At 54.0% G+C, this 15,434-nt stretch overlaps 1 protein-coding gene across 4 annotated transcripts; it reads right to left on the reverse strand.

The window, feature by feature from the left end:
- Window positions 1-292: 292 nt before the first annotated feature.
- ARHGEF15 (Rho guanine nucleotide exchange factor 15) lies at window positions 293-13,071 on the reverse strand. 4 transcript variants are annotated; one of them, XM_065910630.1, is made up of 16 exons: window positions 12,980-13,071; window positions 9,800-10,458; window positions 9,098-9,430; window positions 8,820-8,874; window positions 7,712-7,770; window positions 7,397-7,608; window positions 7,130-7,290; window positions 6,805-6,957; window positions 6,547-6,676; window positions 4,608-4,682; window positions 4,416-4,508; window positions 4,176-4,336; window positions 3,927-4,079; window positions 3,484-3,566; window positions 3,269-3,373; window positions 293-2,368 (listed from the first exon to the last, which is right to left on the reverse strand). In XM_065910630.1, the coding sequence occupies exons 2-16, from the start codon at window positions 10,407-10,409 to the stop codon at window positions 2,217-2,219; spliced, it is 2,535 nt and encodes an 844-aa protein (XP_065766702.1). In that variant the 5' UTR covers window positions 10,410-10,458; window positions 12,980-13,071; the 3' UTR covers window positions 293-2,216. The 4 variants fall into 4 exon arrangements, with proteins under 4 accessions (XP_065766702.1, XP_065766700.1, XP_065766701.1 ...); XM_065910628.1 differs by lacking the exon at window positions 12,980-13,071 and adding an exon at window positions 12,529-12,633; XM_065910629.1 differs by lacking the exon at window positions 12,980-13,071 and adding an exon at window positions 11,964-12,007.
- Window positions 13,072-15,434: the final 2,363 nt, after the last annotated feature.

Here is a 15,434-nt window from a genome sequence, read left to right on the forward strand (position 1 = left end):
CTCTTCCCCAAAGCCACACACACACACACACACACACACACACACTACTCTGTATCGTAGCCTTTTTTGCATTTTCTTCAAAGTAATCACTTCTATCTGATCTTATCTTAGTTATTAACTTGTTTACTTAGCAACTTCCCCAGAATGTAAGCTCCTTAAGGGCAAGGTCCTTGTCTTTCTCATCTCTGTATCCTTAGATCCTAGAAGAGTATCTAGCATGCAGAAGGCACTCAATGAACAGACGTAGAAATGAATTAAACACAGAGATGCTTGGCTGCTCAGTAAGGACATTTATTGCTGACTGATTGCCCTTTGTGTTCTTCACTTGCCCAAGTTCCAGCTATATCTGGCTCTACCTGTCCTTTTCCCAACCTGCAGCTCCCTGCTCCAGCACCTGAAACCCTCCCACCATCATACTGCCCAAGATGCCTCGGAAGCTATGAGCATCAGCACATTCAGGCCTTGCACCTGCTCTCCAAGCCCCAGTTCCCAGCAGAGCTGACCCCTGTTCTCAGAAGATACCTTTTCAACCAGCTCCACTCCCCAAATAGAGTCACATTTAGAAATCACTCCTCCTTTAAAAACGTGGTCCCCCAAAAAGCCTCAACAGAGCTCCACCAACATTTATTGATGGTGATGACTCAGCGGGTAAAGAATCCATCTGCAATGCAGGAGACATAGGAGACACAGGTTTGACCCCTGGGTTGGGAAGATTTCCTGGAGAAGAAAATGACAACCCACTCCAGTATTCTTGCCTAGAAAACCCCATGGAGAGAGGAGCCTGGCAGGTTACAGTGAGTTGCAAAAAGTTGGACACGACTAAGTGACTAAGCATGGCATGGCGTCTCATGTGCCAGGCACTGTGCTGGGTCAATCTCCAAAGTCATGGACAAGCCAAATGCCAGTACCTTTCTCCCTCTGAATCCCTCAGAGTTCTTGCACTCCCTTGTGAAGGGCATGGCAATTTCTGTCCCAGGCAAGTTGCCATGCATGAGCTGAAGGAAAGGCGTGATGCCACTCGCCCGCAATTGTCTGCTCTGCTGTCTCTGTCCCTCACCTCCTCTGGCATCGTGCCAGTTTCTCATTTGTAAGAGATGCTCTGGGTGGGGTTAGGCAGAAATGCTGGCTCTCTGTTCTCTCCCACTGCTTGGCCCAGTGTTTCTGTGAAAGGATCAGGATGAAGGCAAGAAAGCCCCAGAGGCTCAATTGACCTGAGAGCCACAGCTGAGGCTCACCCAAACCTGGGGCCCAGAGTCAGTCTGAAGCCCGAGGCTAAGGCTGGATGGCTGGTTATGGTTCAGGCTGGACGATCTGCAGGTGGGGATTACGGAGGCCAAGCTTTGGCAAGGAGTAGGGCCTACAAGCTTCAGGAGGCCTCAGACCCCAGTTACTGGCCATCTTCAGTCCTTCAGACGCCTCTGCAAGGCTTCTTGGTGTCTCCGGCCTTCAAGAGACCCAGAACCCAGGCCTCTCTCATCCCCAGCTTATTTGCCTCTGGAGCTCAGACCTAGTGTCTTTTTGAGGAGACTAACAGAAAAAATGAGGGGTGAGGGAAGAAATAGAGCACTCAGTCATCTGGCAAGGAGGCAAAACCACACACCATGTTCAGAAAAATCACCCTCCTTGATACATATACAGACATATACACACACACAGATTCTCTGAGACATACTCTGGATTCTTCTAGAAGAGAGGAAGTGGCTTAAGAGGATACAGGAGGCACCCCAGGAATGAAATCTAATACTTCCCAGACTCAGAAGACAAGACAGTGATTGCTATAGCACCAAGCAGGGTTCCTACTGGTCTCTTGGGCCCATATCACCATCAGGACATATTCCTGCTATTGGCTATTTGATCCTAGGACTTTATCTCAAATGCAGCCCTCTTTTAACTGCATTGACCTAGAATCCTCTTCTTTGGCTGTGAGCATAGCAGGGATACTCACTGGCCAGAGGCTCAGCACCAAATGTCCGCTCTGCACTAAGCCTCTGCCTCCACTGGCAACCCACTCAAGCCATCTTCATTCTCCCTCCTGCGTGGGCTCAGACGGCCCTGTTTTCATTGGCTGCCCAGTCTTGAAGCTCAGTCCCTATTGGTTGCCACTGAGGTAGCGTTTCCACTGACAGCGAATCCAGTGCATGGATGGGCTTTGTCGTCTCTGTGCCAGGCTGCCAGCTGTCCTAACTTGTGCTGCTCCCCACCACCACCACCATGCATTAGGGTGGGGGGGCATCGGGGGAGCCTGAAGACGGCCCAACAGCCTCCAGGAGTCTCTGGTGCTGACGAAGGTGCTTCCTCCTTTCATGTTCCCCTGTGACTTCACACACCAACTGGGCAGGGAAGGCTCCAGGAAGCCCCTTCAGCCAGCCTGAAAAAGAAGACACAAGAGCCTAAGTGGCGCCACTTAGAGGGCAGGTCGTGGGGGAAGGGAGGCCCAGTGGGGTCTAATGCCTGAGGGTCATGGCAAGCATGGGAATTAGTGGAAAAGCCTTGGAGCATTGGTAAAAAGGCCATTAGAGGTGGACGTGACAGCAGCATCAAAGAGAGGTGGGGTCCCTCCCATAAAGCTCTTCATTGACAGCTCATCTCACTCAGGGTGAGAGCCAGAGTTTTAACAGGAACCTATGAGGACCCTCATGACCTGATCCCAGTTACCCTTATGACCTCATCTGCTTCTCTCTCCTTTCCTCACTCCCTCTTGTCACACTGGCTTTCTTAATGTTCCTCAAACACAACATGCTGGCCTGACTCCTGCCTCCCTCTGGGACACTCTTAGACCAGTGCCTAAATTCTTCTACCAAGTCACTGTTCACAGGGTGCCTGTGAGATCTGCCTCACCCTCTCTATTTATTGTCTGTTTGTTTATTTATTTGGCTGCAGGGGGTCTTAGTTGCAGCTTGAGAACTCTTAGTTCCAGCATATGGGATCTAGTTCCCTGACTAGGGATCGAACCCAGGCCCCCTGCATTAGGAGTGTGGCATCTTAACCACCGGTCTCCCAGGGAAGTCCCTTGACCTCCCTGTTTAAACGTGTAACCCTACCCAACCGGGAGACTCCTAACCTTGACTCTGCTTCACCTTTGATTTTCCATAGCACTTATCACCTTATTTATCTTGTTTGTTCTTTATTGTTTTACCTCTACTTGAAAGTACAGCCTAGCAGGGCAAGGATATCTGCATGTCTGGTACATGGTACTGAGAACAGTGAGTGGTATCTCATAAATGCTGAATAAATATTTATTGAATGAATGAATCAAAGAATCTCTCACCTTCAGGGTTCTTGTGTAGGTGCTTGGGGGGAGCCCTGGACTCCACATTTCGTCCCTCTGTCTTGGTGGGTGTGGAAGGCTCTGAACAGAGTTCCTGGGAACAGTCTGGTTGGGGTGGGTGACATCACAGTGGGATCCAGACTCTTTTTAGCTTCCCCCCCATATTCCTTGAAGACTCCCTTCTCCTCCCCTCCTCCCCTCTTGGGGACACTCACCACAGTCCTCATAGATGGTGTCTGCAGAGCAGGGAAGGGGGCCTGGGGTAGGGAAGGCACCCAGCCAGCGCTGCATGTCTGATCTGGTGGGAATATACGGAAGGGGTCACCTTTGGCCCAGGAGATCTTGCTGGGGGTTAGGCAGGGGCTTTGGAGGAAAGACTTTGAGGGGAGGGTGGTGGACTCTGAGAGATAAGGTAAGGGTCAAGAGCCTTCAGGTAAGGGTCAGGAGTCCAGGGTGTCTTCTTTTTCGGTGGCACCTGCTGGATCTTAGTTCCCTGACCAGAGATTGAACCTGTGCCCCCTGCAGTGGACGCATGGAGTTTAAACCACTGGGCCACCAGAGAAACACACACACACACACACACACACACACATACACACACACACACACACACATACACACCCTGCCCAGGGTGTTTTCTGAAGGAGACACAACTCACAGCGATGAAGCTTGGAGTAGCCGGTGTGTGGGGCGGCCCTGGTGGTTGCTGAGAAGAGAGAGGCGGAACGTAGGGGGACCAGATGGGTCTGGCACCTGCTGGGCCTGGACCAGGGAGCGATGGGCATAGTCCAGAACCTGTAGCCGCTGCCCACTGCCCAGGGAAGAGGAGGTTCAGAGGGAGGGCAGGGGTCCAGCTGAACTCCTTCTCCCCACCCCTGCCTGGGCTCCCTCCCTCCCTGGGACCCACCTCTTGGGCTGAGTGATGAGCAGCAGGTCACTGAAGAGCAGCAGGCAGAGGGGGGTGAAGCGGGGGCGCGAGGCAAAGAGCATGCCTCCCCTCCTGCACCCCAACTCTGTCAGTTCCCCCTGCAACTCCAGGCGCCTGGACCAGGAGACCAGAGGCAGGGCCTGTGAGGAAGCAGGGAGGAGATTCTGACCTCGCAGCACCGGGGGAAAGGGAAGCCCTGAGCCTGGGCGGGGGGCTAACCTTGACTTTGTGGAAGCGCAGCCTCTGCGTGAGCCGGATCAGCTCCTCTGTCTGCTTCATGCGTCCGACCTCGGCGCTGCACCGCTCAATGATCTGGGTAAGGGAAGCCGAATCACCAACCCTTCCCACCCCATCCACCCATCCTTCCCTCCCACCTCCTCACCTCCCCCAGCGCCCGCATGCCCCTCCCACCTTACTGACAGCACCCAGGGCCTTCTGGGCATTCTCCTGGCGGCTGGACCCCTCCTCTGTCTGACGCAGGATATTCTGGGGACAAAGAGGAAGGGTAATTGGACCCCTGATCTGCAGCCCTGGGATTCAGAGGGGTTGCAACTCAGAGGACCCCACTTGGCTTGGCATTTTAGGGTTCACAGGGCTGGGGTACTAGCCTCACCACTCATTGTCTGCATAACCCTGAGCAACTCACATTACCTCTCCTCTCTGAGTTTCCCCATCTGTAAAATGGGGATAATTCCTACCAATCAAATCAATAGCATTGTGAGAATTCAGTAAGGAAATCTATATAAAGTACTTAGCATAATCTTTGAAACATAGTAAATGCTGAAAAGAAGGTTGCTATTATTTTATAATTATTAACCACAACTAATATTAGATTATAGGGCTTCTTGATAGCTCAGTAAGTAAAGAATCTGCCTGCATTGCAGGAGACCCTGGTTCGATTCCTGGGTCGGGAAGATCCACTGGAGAAGGGAAAGGCTACCCACTCCAGTACTCCAATATTCTTGGGCTACCCTTGTGGCTCAGCTGGTGAAGAATCTGCCTGCAATGTGGGAGATCTGGGTTCGATCCCTGGGTTGGGAAGATCACCTGAAGAAGGGAAAGGCTTCCCACTCCAGTATTCAGGCCTGTGTCCCAGAGTTGGACAGGATTGAGCAACTAAAAAAAATTAGTAGAAGCAGCATAGCATGGGGTTAAAAGTACCTGGATTTGAAGTTTGTCTCCGTCAATTATTGAATATTATCTGTATGATCTGCGGCAAGTTATTTAACCTCTTTGAGCCTCAGTTTCCTTATCTATAAAGTGGGATCAAAAATACTCCCTATTCTCACACAGTCATTAGTAAGGTTAAACGGGTGTGTAGCACTTAGAACATCTAGAAAAGACACTCAAGAGCTGCTTAGCTATTATGATTAGAGCCATCCTCCTGATCATAATTATGCTGTTGTTGTCTACACTGGGGATATATAAAGTGGTGCCTGTGAGCTCAGTCATGTCCGACTCTTTGCAACCCCATGGACTGTGGCCCACCAGACTCCTCTGTCCATGGGATTATCCCAGCAAGAATACTGGAGTGGGTTGCCATTTCCTCCTCCAGGGGATCTTCCTGACCCTGGAATTATACCCGTGTCTCCTGCATTGGTAGGGGGATTGCTTACCACTGAGCCAGCAGTGCAGCTCCTATATAAAGCTGAATAAGACATTAAGACATTGGAAACATATTTGAGGACTCTTCACCTTGAGATCCTCACATTGGGTGACTTGGTTCAGGGAGAATTTTCTCCTCTACAGTAGAAGAGTGTTTCTCACCACTTTTTTCAGTATCATCCCTCTAAGGAGTCTGTTTAGACATTGTCCCCCCCACCAAATGAGATTTTAATACCATTGATATACTGTATAGCTCTTTAGGTACTCTGGCCTTTTGGAGTACCACAACCATTGAAATATTTAAGATTTTTTTACCCCTCAAAAGAGGAGTTTCTGACTCCTTAAAGATAATATCATCTCCATTGGGAAGGCATACAGTCAAAGATATGGCTTGAGAAGACCTCAAAGACCACTCACCACACTCACCCTGAGACCTGGAGAGAGAGAAGGGGACTTGCCCAGAGTGGCTCAGCCAGTTAGGGCAGAGCTAAGCCTAGAACTCAGGTCTCTAGCCTTTCTTCTCCTGCACCAGACCACTTTTTGAAACGTTTGGGTAACTCCAGGTAGGGCTTGGGGATGGGGGGGTGTCCTAGATGGAGAGGCCCCCCGATTTTGAGTCCTAACTTAGGGGTTTGCTGTGTTCCTGGTGGGGCAGGAAATGGCGATGGTGGGGCAGGAGATCTCTGGGGAGAGTTCCCCATCCGGGCTGGTGGGGCCGAAAAGGGCCCAGGCCACGACGCGGCACCTGCAGCAGCATGCGGAGTCGCGTGATGCGCTGAAAGGGCAGGAGCAGGAAGGAGGGCAGCGGGAGGCGCTGGCACTTGGGAAGGCTCTGCAGCCGCCGTAGCTCCGCGGAGAAGCGCACGTTCGTGTCCCTAGGGAGACAGGCGCAGGCTGGCGTCTGGCTGGAGGCCCTAATCACCCGCGACCTGCCCCGGCCTGGACCCTGCCCCTGTACCCCGGCTTCCTCCCGCGCGGGTGACCCTCCCGCTACTACACTCACATCAGGCGGCTGTAGGTCTCCTCCTGGTACTGCTGGTTCCGCACATAGTCCACGTACACGGAGAAAGGCCCCACGGCATGCGCGTGCACCACGTCGCACAGGTCACGGATGTGGGGGGAAGCGCGCACCCGGGACAGTAACTTCCCCAGAAAACTGCGGGAGTGGGGAACACGCACTGGAGGCGGGGCAGAGCCTGGGGTGCCCCTCCCCCAACTTCTGGAGGGAAGAGCTGGGCCCGGGAGGGGAGGCCCTGGAGACAGAGCTGAGAAGCCGTGCTTTCCCCCACCCCAGGCTTGCCCAGCGTAAAGGTAGAGACCCCACTGACCGCTCACTGACTCCCTGGACTCGCTGCACGTTGGAGAAGAGGGTGTGGTGGTCCCGGGGGGTGAGCGTATCCCGGAGCGCCTGGCTCAGCACGAAGGTGTCGGTCAGCAGCCGCAGGGAGCGCAGGTACGAGGCCTCCGACGTCACGACCTCGAAAAGGCTCTAAGGAGGATGCGCAGGGCGCGAATGGAAAGCCCAGCTGTCAGCCCCGGCCTGGGTCCCAGGCTCCTCCCCTCCGCGCCCCGCACCCGAACCCAGGGACGCCCACCTCCTGCATCCGCCGCTCCTGGGCACTCAGGGTGTCCAGGAGGCCGCTGGCTCGCACGGCCGGAAGCTCCTGCCACAGCGTGTTGCGAGGGCCCGGGGGACGGGCGAAGGTGGGAGCTTCCCCAGCGTTTGCTGAAGCGGGACCCCCGTCCTCACCGACCCCCCACAGCTCCTCTGACAGCACGGCTGCGCGGTAGGTCTGGTACAGCGGTTCTGGAGAGCAGACGGCGTGTCAGGGAAGTCCCGTGCCCCCCCTAGCCAGTCCGCTCTGGGTCTTAGCAGGTCAGCAGGCACCCCGGGGTCCAGCAGCCCTCACCATCCTGCAGGGGCAGCTCCCAGTTTTGCTCCTTCAGCTCCTCCAGCTCCTCTTCCTCCCTGTGGAAAGAGAAAGGGATGGAGCTCCTCAAAACACAGTTATTCACATGATACTGTGCAGGGGTACACAATCGCTGTCCAGGTTGTATGTAGGGACCCTAGCCAAACCCCAGCTCGTTTTATGTGCCTGTGGTATGTGAGGCCCTAAGTGGGACCCGTCCATTCCTATCATCTCAACCTTTGGGCACTGTACACTTCTAGCCTCCATCTCCAGCGCTCTCATGGAAGGACCACTGCCTGGAATGTTCTGTATGTGCCTCAGTGCAACTCAACTCCCGCTGTTACACCTCCCCCCACTCTGTTCTGGTCATCAGCACCACGGCACATCCATTCACCCAAAGTGAAAACCCAGGAGACTAAACTCCAGTAAATGCTGATTAAATGGATGGTCTCAGATTAACTCTGATGATGGTGGTGAAAGAACTGATGCGCCCAGGTAACACAAGAGAAATGTTCCCGGTTGCCACATGGATTTGTGGACAATAATTTCAATAGAGGCTCAAAGTGGGGCAACTAAAATGACTTGGTATGGGCCTGACTCTTCACCAGTATCAGACCCCAGCAACTTAATAAGTATTTGGTATGTTTACCCCAATTTCACAGGTGAGGAGGCTGAGACCTAGAAAGGTTAAGTGAATGTTTGAAGTCACCTAGCTGACAAGGGACAAAGCTGGGGTTAGAAACTGGGGCTGCTTGTCCCTAGAGGTGCAGCCTTTCTTCACTCCACGCTTGGGGTGGGATTTAGGTGGGCCCAAAGTTTAGTCTGGGCTTCCCAGGTGACACTAGTGGTAAAGAACTGCCTGCCAATGCAGGAGACTTAAAGAGACTCGGGTTCCATCCCTGGGTTGAGAAGATCCCGTGAAGGAGGGTGTGGCAACCCACTCCAGTAATCTTGCCTGGAAAATCCCATGGACAGAGGAGCCTGGCAGGCTACTGGGTGGCAGTAGTCAGACACGACTGAAGTGACTTAGCACGCACGCACGCACACACACACACAGACACACACAGTTTAGTCTGTTTTCAGGAAGGAGTATCTAGGTGTTCAGTACCTGCCCTCTGTGGTGGCTGGAGGATCATTCTGAGGAGCACCATCAGGACTGTCCCCTAAGAGAGAACCCAGAGTGAAGAATCACTAGCCCAGGACTCCCGACCCCAGCCCAGCAAAGACTGTTACTATAGAAACTACAGCTGTCAGCCCCGGAACAGCAGCTGGTGGAGGAACAAGAAGCCCAGGGTTTGTTGGGGTTTGTTGTGAGTTGGTGTTTAGAATGCTACACCTCCACCCAGTCCCTTCCCAGCCCCGAGGTCCATCCCTTCAGCCCTGTACCTCTTTGGATTCCATCTTCAGAGGGCAGATCGAGATCAGGCTGTGGGGGCTCCCCAGAGACGGTGATGTCCTGTCTGACCCGGGTTGGTTTGGGGGGCTTGAGGGGTGGCAGGAGTTTGCGCTCGGCAGTGGAGCGATAGGACGTGAGGACGACTGGGGGGTGGCTGAGGCTTGAAGGACTGGGGCGGGAGCAGGAGGCCCGCAGTGGGGAGGCCCGGCAAGGGACCCTGGGACCATCCTCATAGCCCCCCACAGGCACCCATCGGAGCTCCAGGCCAGGCCGGCCCACGTGGCAGACACAGGGGCAGCAGGGAGGGCAGGCCAGCCCAGCACCTGTGGGAGACAGGGACCTCCTTAGGGCAGCCCCCCTCCCCAGGCCTCCTCCCTCCCCTTAACCTGCATGGCAGCAGGAACTGGAGGTCAGTGCTAGGCACCTCTCACCTCCACGCTCTCTTCAAAGCTCCAGAAGTATTAAAACCAGATTTTCGAAGTATGGAATCCATTTTGTAAAAGGTAGCCTCTTAAAGTACCCAATCTAAAGGACTTGCCTGGCAGTTTAGTGTTAGGACTCTGCATTTCCAATCCAGGAGGCATGGGTTCAATCCCTGGTTACACCCCTGGGGTGTATCCCCACCCCTCCAAAAAAAAATCATAAAGCCCTGAACGAAAAAGAGGAGCTGGATTGAGCCCAGCCCGGCTTACCTGGAGTGCTGTTCTCCTGGGACCCGCTCCCAGCGAGGTTGCCCTGGGGAGTCTCTCTCTCCCCATTCACATCTGCTCCCCCTGGGGGACTTGGCTCCAGGGTGTCCGCAGCCTGGACTCTGCCTTCAGTCCCCCATTCAAACTTGCCAGCCAGTCTGCGCACAGCGCCTGGGGCCGAGGCAGAGCCGTCCTGGTCGGGGACCTGGGTCGTGGGGAGCAGGGGCAGAGCCATGCGGGGTGACCCAGAGGGTTTGGGTGGGGGGACTGGAGACCGGGGAGCAGGCTCTGGGGAGATGGAGCGCCGGGACACTGGGCTGGGGGTGTCCGAAGACGAGTCTGGGAAAGTCTGGGAGTCGAGGCTGGCTTTAGAAGCTGACGGGGGCAGAAGGGCGGGGGGCTTGAGGGATGGGGCCGGGGGCTCCCAGAACATGGGGGTGCACATGGGGGTTGGTGCCTCATTGGCAGTAAGGGGAGATTCTTGTGGGGAGGAGCCGTTGTGGTGGGGCCCTGGGGACTGGGTAGCCCGAGCCCGAGAAGGGGGGCGGGGGCGGATGATCCGAGGGGGCTTCTGGGTGGGGGGTGTTGCTTCCGGAAGAGACTGGGCTGACATCTTCCTCTGAGCTCTTCCAAGGAGTGGGGTACACTGCTGGAGTCATCCCCTGAGGAAGTGGGGGCAGAAAGAGAGACCCTTAGTGCCCCTTGCACCCCCCACGCTCCTGTGAGTAGATCGAGACCTTTGAGCAGAAATGTCTGCAGGCAAATGAGCCGAGATTTTAGGCTCAGGAGTAGAGATGGGGCACTTCCTCTCTTCCCTCCCCATTTCCACTGTCTTCTCTCTTTATCTCTCACTCCTCCTTATTCCATTTCCTGAGAACTCTGAAACCCCACCCCCGCATCCCCCAGCCTCCATCTCGCTCCATCTTTTGACCTCTGCTGTCACAATCAGGCCAGAGGAGACAGAGGCCAGAATGGGGGCACCTGGATAGAGACCCAAGTTGGCAGGAGCGCAAGAGGACTGGATCAGCAAGGGAAATAGGGCATGCAGCTAAGTGTCTACCTGAGGAATTGTGTTCCGTGTCTGTAGTATGTGTTGCGAACGTTTGTGTGTGTGGTTTAAGCATGAGTGGACATGGCATGTGTGCGTTGCTTCTGGTACTATTAATATATGAACCGGGTGTTGGATGCTGTGTTTCAGGAGCGTATCTGTTGGGACTTCCCTGACCATCCAGTGTCTAACACTCCACACTCCTAGTACAGGGGGCCCCTGTTCGATACCTGATCAGGAAATTAGATCCTGCGTGCCTCAGCTAAGAGTTTGTGTGCTGCAACTTAAGAGCTTGATCCGGCCCAAATAAATATTTGGGGGAAAAAAGTGTATCTATCGTATGCGGTACACAGTGTATGGTGAGAGTGAGATGGGGGTGTTGGGATGTTCTGTGCTTTCTCTGTGGGGCCTATGTGTGTGTGCCTGGGCCGCATCACAGCTTCCCTGCTCCTGCGGGCCCTCCGCCCCCCATTTCCCAGTTCCTCTCTCCGGACTCTCCCTTTCCGGATTATTTTTAGTCTCCTTTTCCTGCCATGAAGATTCCTGGAGCCTTTGACCCCAGGAGACCAGGAGGCCCCGGGCATGGTCTCTCCTGCCTCATCCTCATCCCTGTCTGCCTCCTTGCTCCCCACCTGGTCCCGGAGAGACTGGTGGGTAGAAACCTGGATCCTGCCAGGATGCCCAGAGTGTGGTGAGGTGAGAGATCAGATCAGAATGAAGGTGAGGACCAGTTGGGCCAAGATGCTGGGGCATGGGCTCGCTTCCTCCTGTAAGCCTGAGCAGGCTGAAGGGTCAGAGCGGAAAGACCTGTGCCCCCGAATTCCCTTGTGGAGTCAGCAGGAGAGTCAGGTCCCTCTAAGCCCCAGATTGGTTTCTTAGAAATGATGCAGGGTGGGGGCTGGGGGCCGTAGACCGCGAGTCTTACGGCTCAATGGCCTCTGTGTTCTGGCAGGAAGCTCCTTAGGTGACCCAGGCAGTAGCCTTGCCAGCTGGCCAGCTCCTCCCCAGCCTTGCCCCCTCCGGGATCCCTGCCCCCCTCAGGTATCTGCCCTTACTTCCTTCCCCCACCCCCGACTCAGGCCTCTCGCAGGGACCCAGGTACTCGGCCCAAGCACTCACCCTCAAGTCCTCTCCACTCTCGGTCACCTCCCGGGGCTGAGTGAGTAGGGGCAGGAAACAGGAATCGGATCCTCCTCCCAACCGGACACCGCCCCCCCAACCACACCAGACTCCACATGCGCACACTGGGGCTCTGCAAGATGTGAGGGACCCCGAATGCCAGGTTTCCAAGCATAACAGAGTCTGTGGAAAGGATGAACCTCGGGCATGTAGAGTGGACTGTTGTGTACACGCGTGTTCTGTCCTGGGTCCACATTGCTGCATGGACAGGGGGTTTGTGGGGGCCCAGGCTGGACAGGGGTGGTGTCAGGGTGGGGTGACTGTGGCCCCGGTTGGGCTGGAGGTAGAGCGTGGGCTCCAGACACCCCTGGGTTGCTGTGGTGTGGTGCATGTGTCCCTTGACAGCGTGTCTGACCATCTCTCCCACACCTTACGAGACAGCCCATCCCTTCAGTATCCAGCCTGTCACCTCGGAGTGAGCCAGCCCATCATTTCACACCACGGAACCACATCCCTACCCCGGTTGCCCCCTCCCTAACTCTGAAATAGCACTCCCTGAATTTACCTTTATCTCTTTGGAAGCAGTTTCTATTTTCAGCCTGTCCTGCCTGCCCCTTGGAGCAAGGAATGTGAGGCCGGGTCTCTGCGTGTGTCTGTTCCTGTGTTTCTGGGGCGGGAACTGTGGGCCCAGATTCAGATCTCTGCAAAGGAAGCCGGTTCCTCAGCCCCACCCAGCCATTGTGTTGGGAGAGTGTGTGTGTGTGTGTGTATGTGTGTGTGTGTAAAGGAGGAAGAAGGTGGCACATGCAGATGCGGGAATTAGTGGGGAGGTCTTGGTACTCCCCAGGTGGGTATGCCCTTGGCTGGGCCCCCTGCCTGCTCCCCATTCTCAGTCCCTGTCTCTCAAGGTCCCAGCCCCATGACTCTCCAGGTCCCACTGGGAGGTTTTGATGTTGATTAGCTGGGAGTCAGTACCCCTGGGAGGGTGGGTGGGGGTGGGGGAGATCCCCTCTCACCTGTAATTTGCTTTGTGATTGAAGAGTTCCCTGGGCTCCGTGTGTGTCATAAGAACAGCTGAGGGGGTGGAATGAGCCACATCCCATCCTGGGAAGACAGGGAGTGGGAGGAAGAGACAGAGTGGGAGGAAGAGACAGAGAGTGGGAGGAAGAGACAGAGTGGGAGGAAGAGGCAGAGTGGGAGGAAGAGACAGAGTGGGAGGAAGAGGCAGAGTGGGAGGAAGAGACAGAGTGGGAGGAAGAGGCAGAGTGGGAGGAAGAGGCAGAGTGGGAGGAAGAGACAGCGTGGGAGGAAGAGACAGAGTGGGAGGAAGAGGCAGAGTGGGAGGAAGAGAGCGGGGGCAGTGAGGAACTCTGGCGGTCTTTGCCCACACCCAGGTGCCTGCTTTTGCCACACACACACACACACACAAACCCAGGACCAAACATTCAACTTTCCAACACACACACACACACATCCAGGACTGGACACCCAACTTTCCAACACACACACACATACCCAGGACCAGACATCCAACCTCCCAACACACACACACACACACCAGGACCAGACATCCAACCTCCCAACACACACACACACACCCAGGACCAGACATCCAACCTCCCAACACACACACACACACACATACCAGGGCCAGACACCCAACCTCCCAGCCCTCACCTCTAGATGCTTGCCAGGTTCCAGGAAGAGGAAACCTCTACAAGAGTGCCTCAGAGACCCTATCGAGAAAGCTAAATACACATGTGCAGCCAAACAAATCCTGCTTTTTATTTTCACTAAAATAGGAATGTCTTTATTAGGTTTGCATCTTCAACATTTAAAGATAATTGAATGGCGGGGGAGGTGCGGATTCCTTGGTAGTCCACTGCTTAGCACGCTGTGCTTTCACTGCTGGGGCCTGGGTTCAATCCCTGGTTGGGGAACTAAGAGACTGCAAGCTATATGGCACGGCCAAAAAATAATAACAACTGAGAATTCCCTGGCGGTCCAGTGCCTAACAGTGGTCCAGTGGTTAGGACTCTGTGCTTTCACTGTTGAGGATGCAGTTTCAATCCCTGATTGGGGAATTAAGTTCCCGTAAGCCACATGGAGAAGCCAAAAAGAAAAATAAATAGACAACTAACCCCAAAGCACTGGCTGTTAGCTACAAATGTTGGCACTTGGTATTACCTGAATTGCCCCAGGTCTGTGTGGGAATGTAAGCAGGAAAAGAGGAATTAGGTGGACTGGGCTACCTGTGGACTTTACCTGGTCTTCCTGGCTTGCCTGAGCTTATTTCCTTGTCCTCTCTCTATCCTTATTGGAAACCCACCTGGAGGCTTCTCACCTGCCCACCTGCTGGGGAGAGACTTCCCCTACTCCTGAAGGCAAACCAGCATGTTTTGGGAAACTCAAGTTCCCTGGAGCTACAATGAGGATGTAGCACTCCTGACAAACACTCCTGACAAACAGGTTCCACTGGGTCCCCTGCTCAAAGCAACCACAAAGATGAAAAGTATGACTCATGCCCCAAAAGTCAAAGTGTTAGTCGCTCAGTCATGTCCGACTCTTTCCAGGCTCCTTTGTCCATGGAATTCTCTAGACAAGAATCCTGGAGTAGGTAGCCATTCCCTTCTCTAGAGGATCTTCCTGACCCAGGAATCAAACCTGGGTTTCCTGCATTGCAGGCAGATTCTTTTCCTTCTGAGCCACCAGGGAAGCCCTTGTTATGCCCCCATCTCATTCCAAAAAGAAACTGAGTTCTGAAAATCATACCTTGTCATGTGTACCACATTATTTTTGCACAAACACATTTTATGTATCACAATAATGTTTTCGCAAAGGTCTTTTCTTTTTTTTTTTGGAAGGTTTTAAATATGAAGATACGTTCTTCCACAACAAGCAAAAGTTTTCTGTTTTTTGATCTTCCAAAGGTGCCAGCATAGTTTCAATACTGTTTTCTGCCTTCTTCTCCTAGCATTGCTTCATAACTATTTGTCATGTTACTACACAGTCTTTGTAACTGTACTTTCTCCTGGAATGTAATGTTGCACCAACTAGATTTTGCCATCATGGTAAAAACAGTAAAGTCTCCTGGGAAAATCTTCGTTGCCCCACCCCACTCCGCGTAGTTGCAGTGGGACAGCCAACACCAGCAGCCTCCTCCTGGCCATTGGAGTCAGATTCAGTCAATTACAGGATTCCATTCCTCTGACCACAGAGACTGGCCCAGGAATGAGCTTCTCACCCATGCCAGGACAGCCTCCTGCCCTGGGTCTCTGGGAAAGGACAGCTTTCTCTTGCTTTCAAGGTCACAAAGCAGAAATAAAATAAGTCAGGAGCCATCTGTGTCTTGGCCTCCCTTCTCCTGGTCAATAGTGGAAGAAAATTAACTTTCCACAGGAGAGAAGCAGAGGCAAGAGATGGAGAGGGCCTGCCAACATCACTTAAGCCCCTTGCACTGCCCAGTTTCCG

This window comes from Muntiacus reevesi, chromosome 18, assembly GCF_963930625.1.
Source record: "Muntiacus reevesi chromosome 18, mMunRee1.1, whole genome shotgun sequence".
NCBI classification, from domain to species: Eukaryota; Metazoa; Chordata; class Mammalia; order Artiodactyla; family Cervidae; genus Muntiacus; species Muntiacus reevesi.

Coding starts and splice junctions, on each gene's coding strand:
- ARHGEF15 (XM_065910630.1), bottom strand. CDS start 10,409: ATGTCAGCCCAGTCTCTTCCGGAAGCAACACCCCCCACCCAGAAGCCC. Junction 7,771..8,819: donor CCAGCCACCACAGAGGGCAG/GTACTGAACACC, acceptor CTCTTTCCACAG/GGAGGAAGAGGAGCTGGAGG. Junction 4,337..4,415: donor TGCGCTTCCACAAAGTCAAG/GTTAGCCCCCCG, acceptor GCTTCCTCACAG/GCCCTGCCTCTGGTCTCCTG.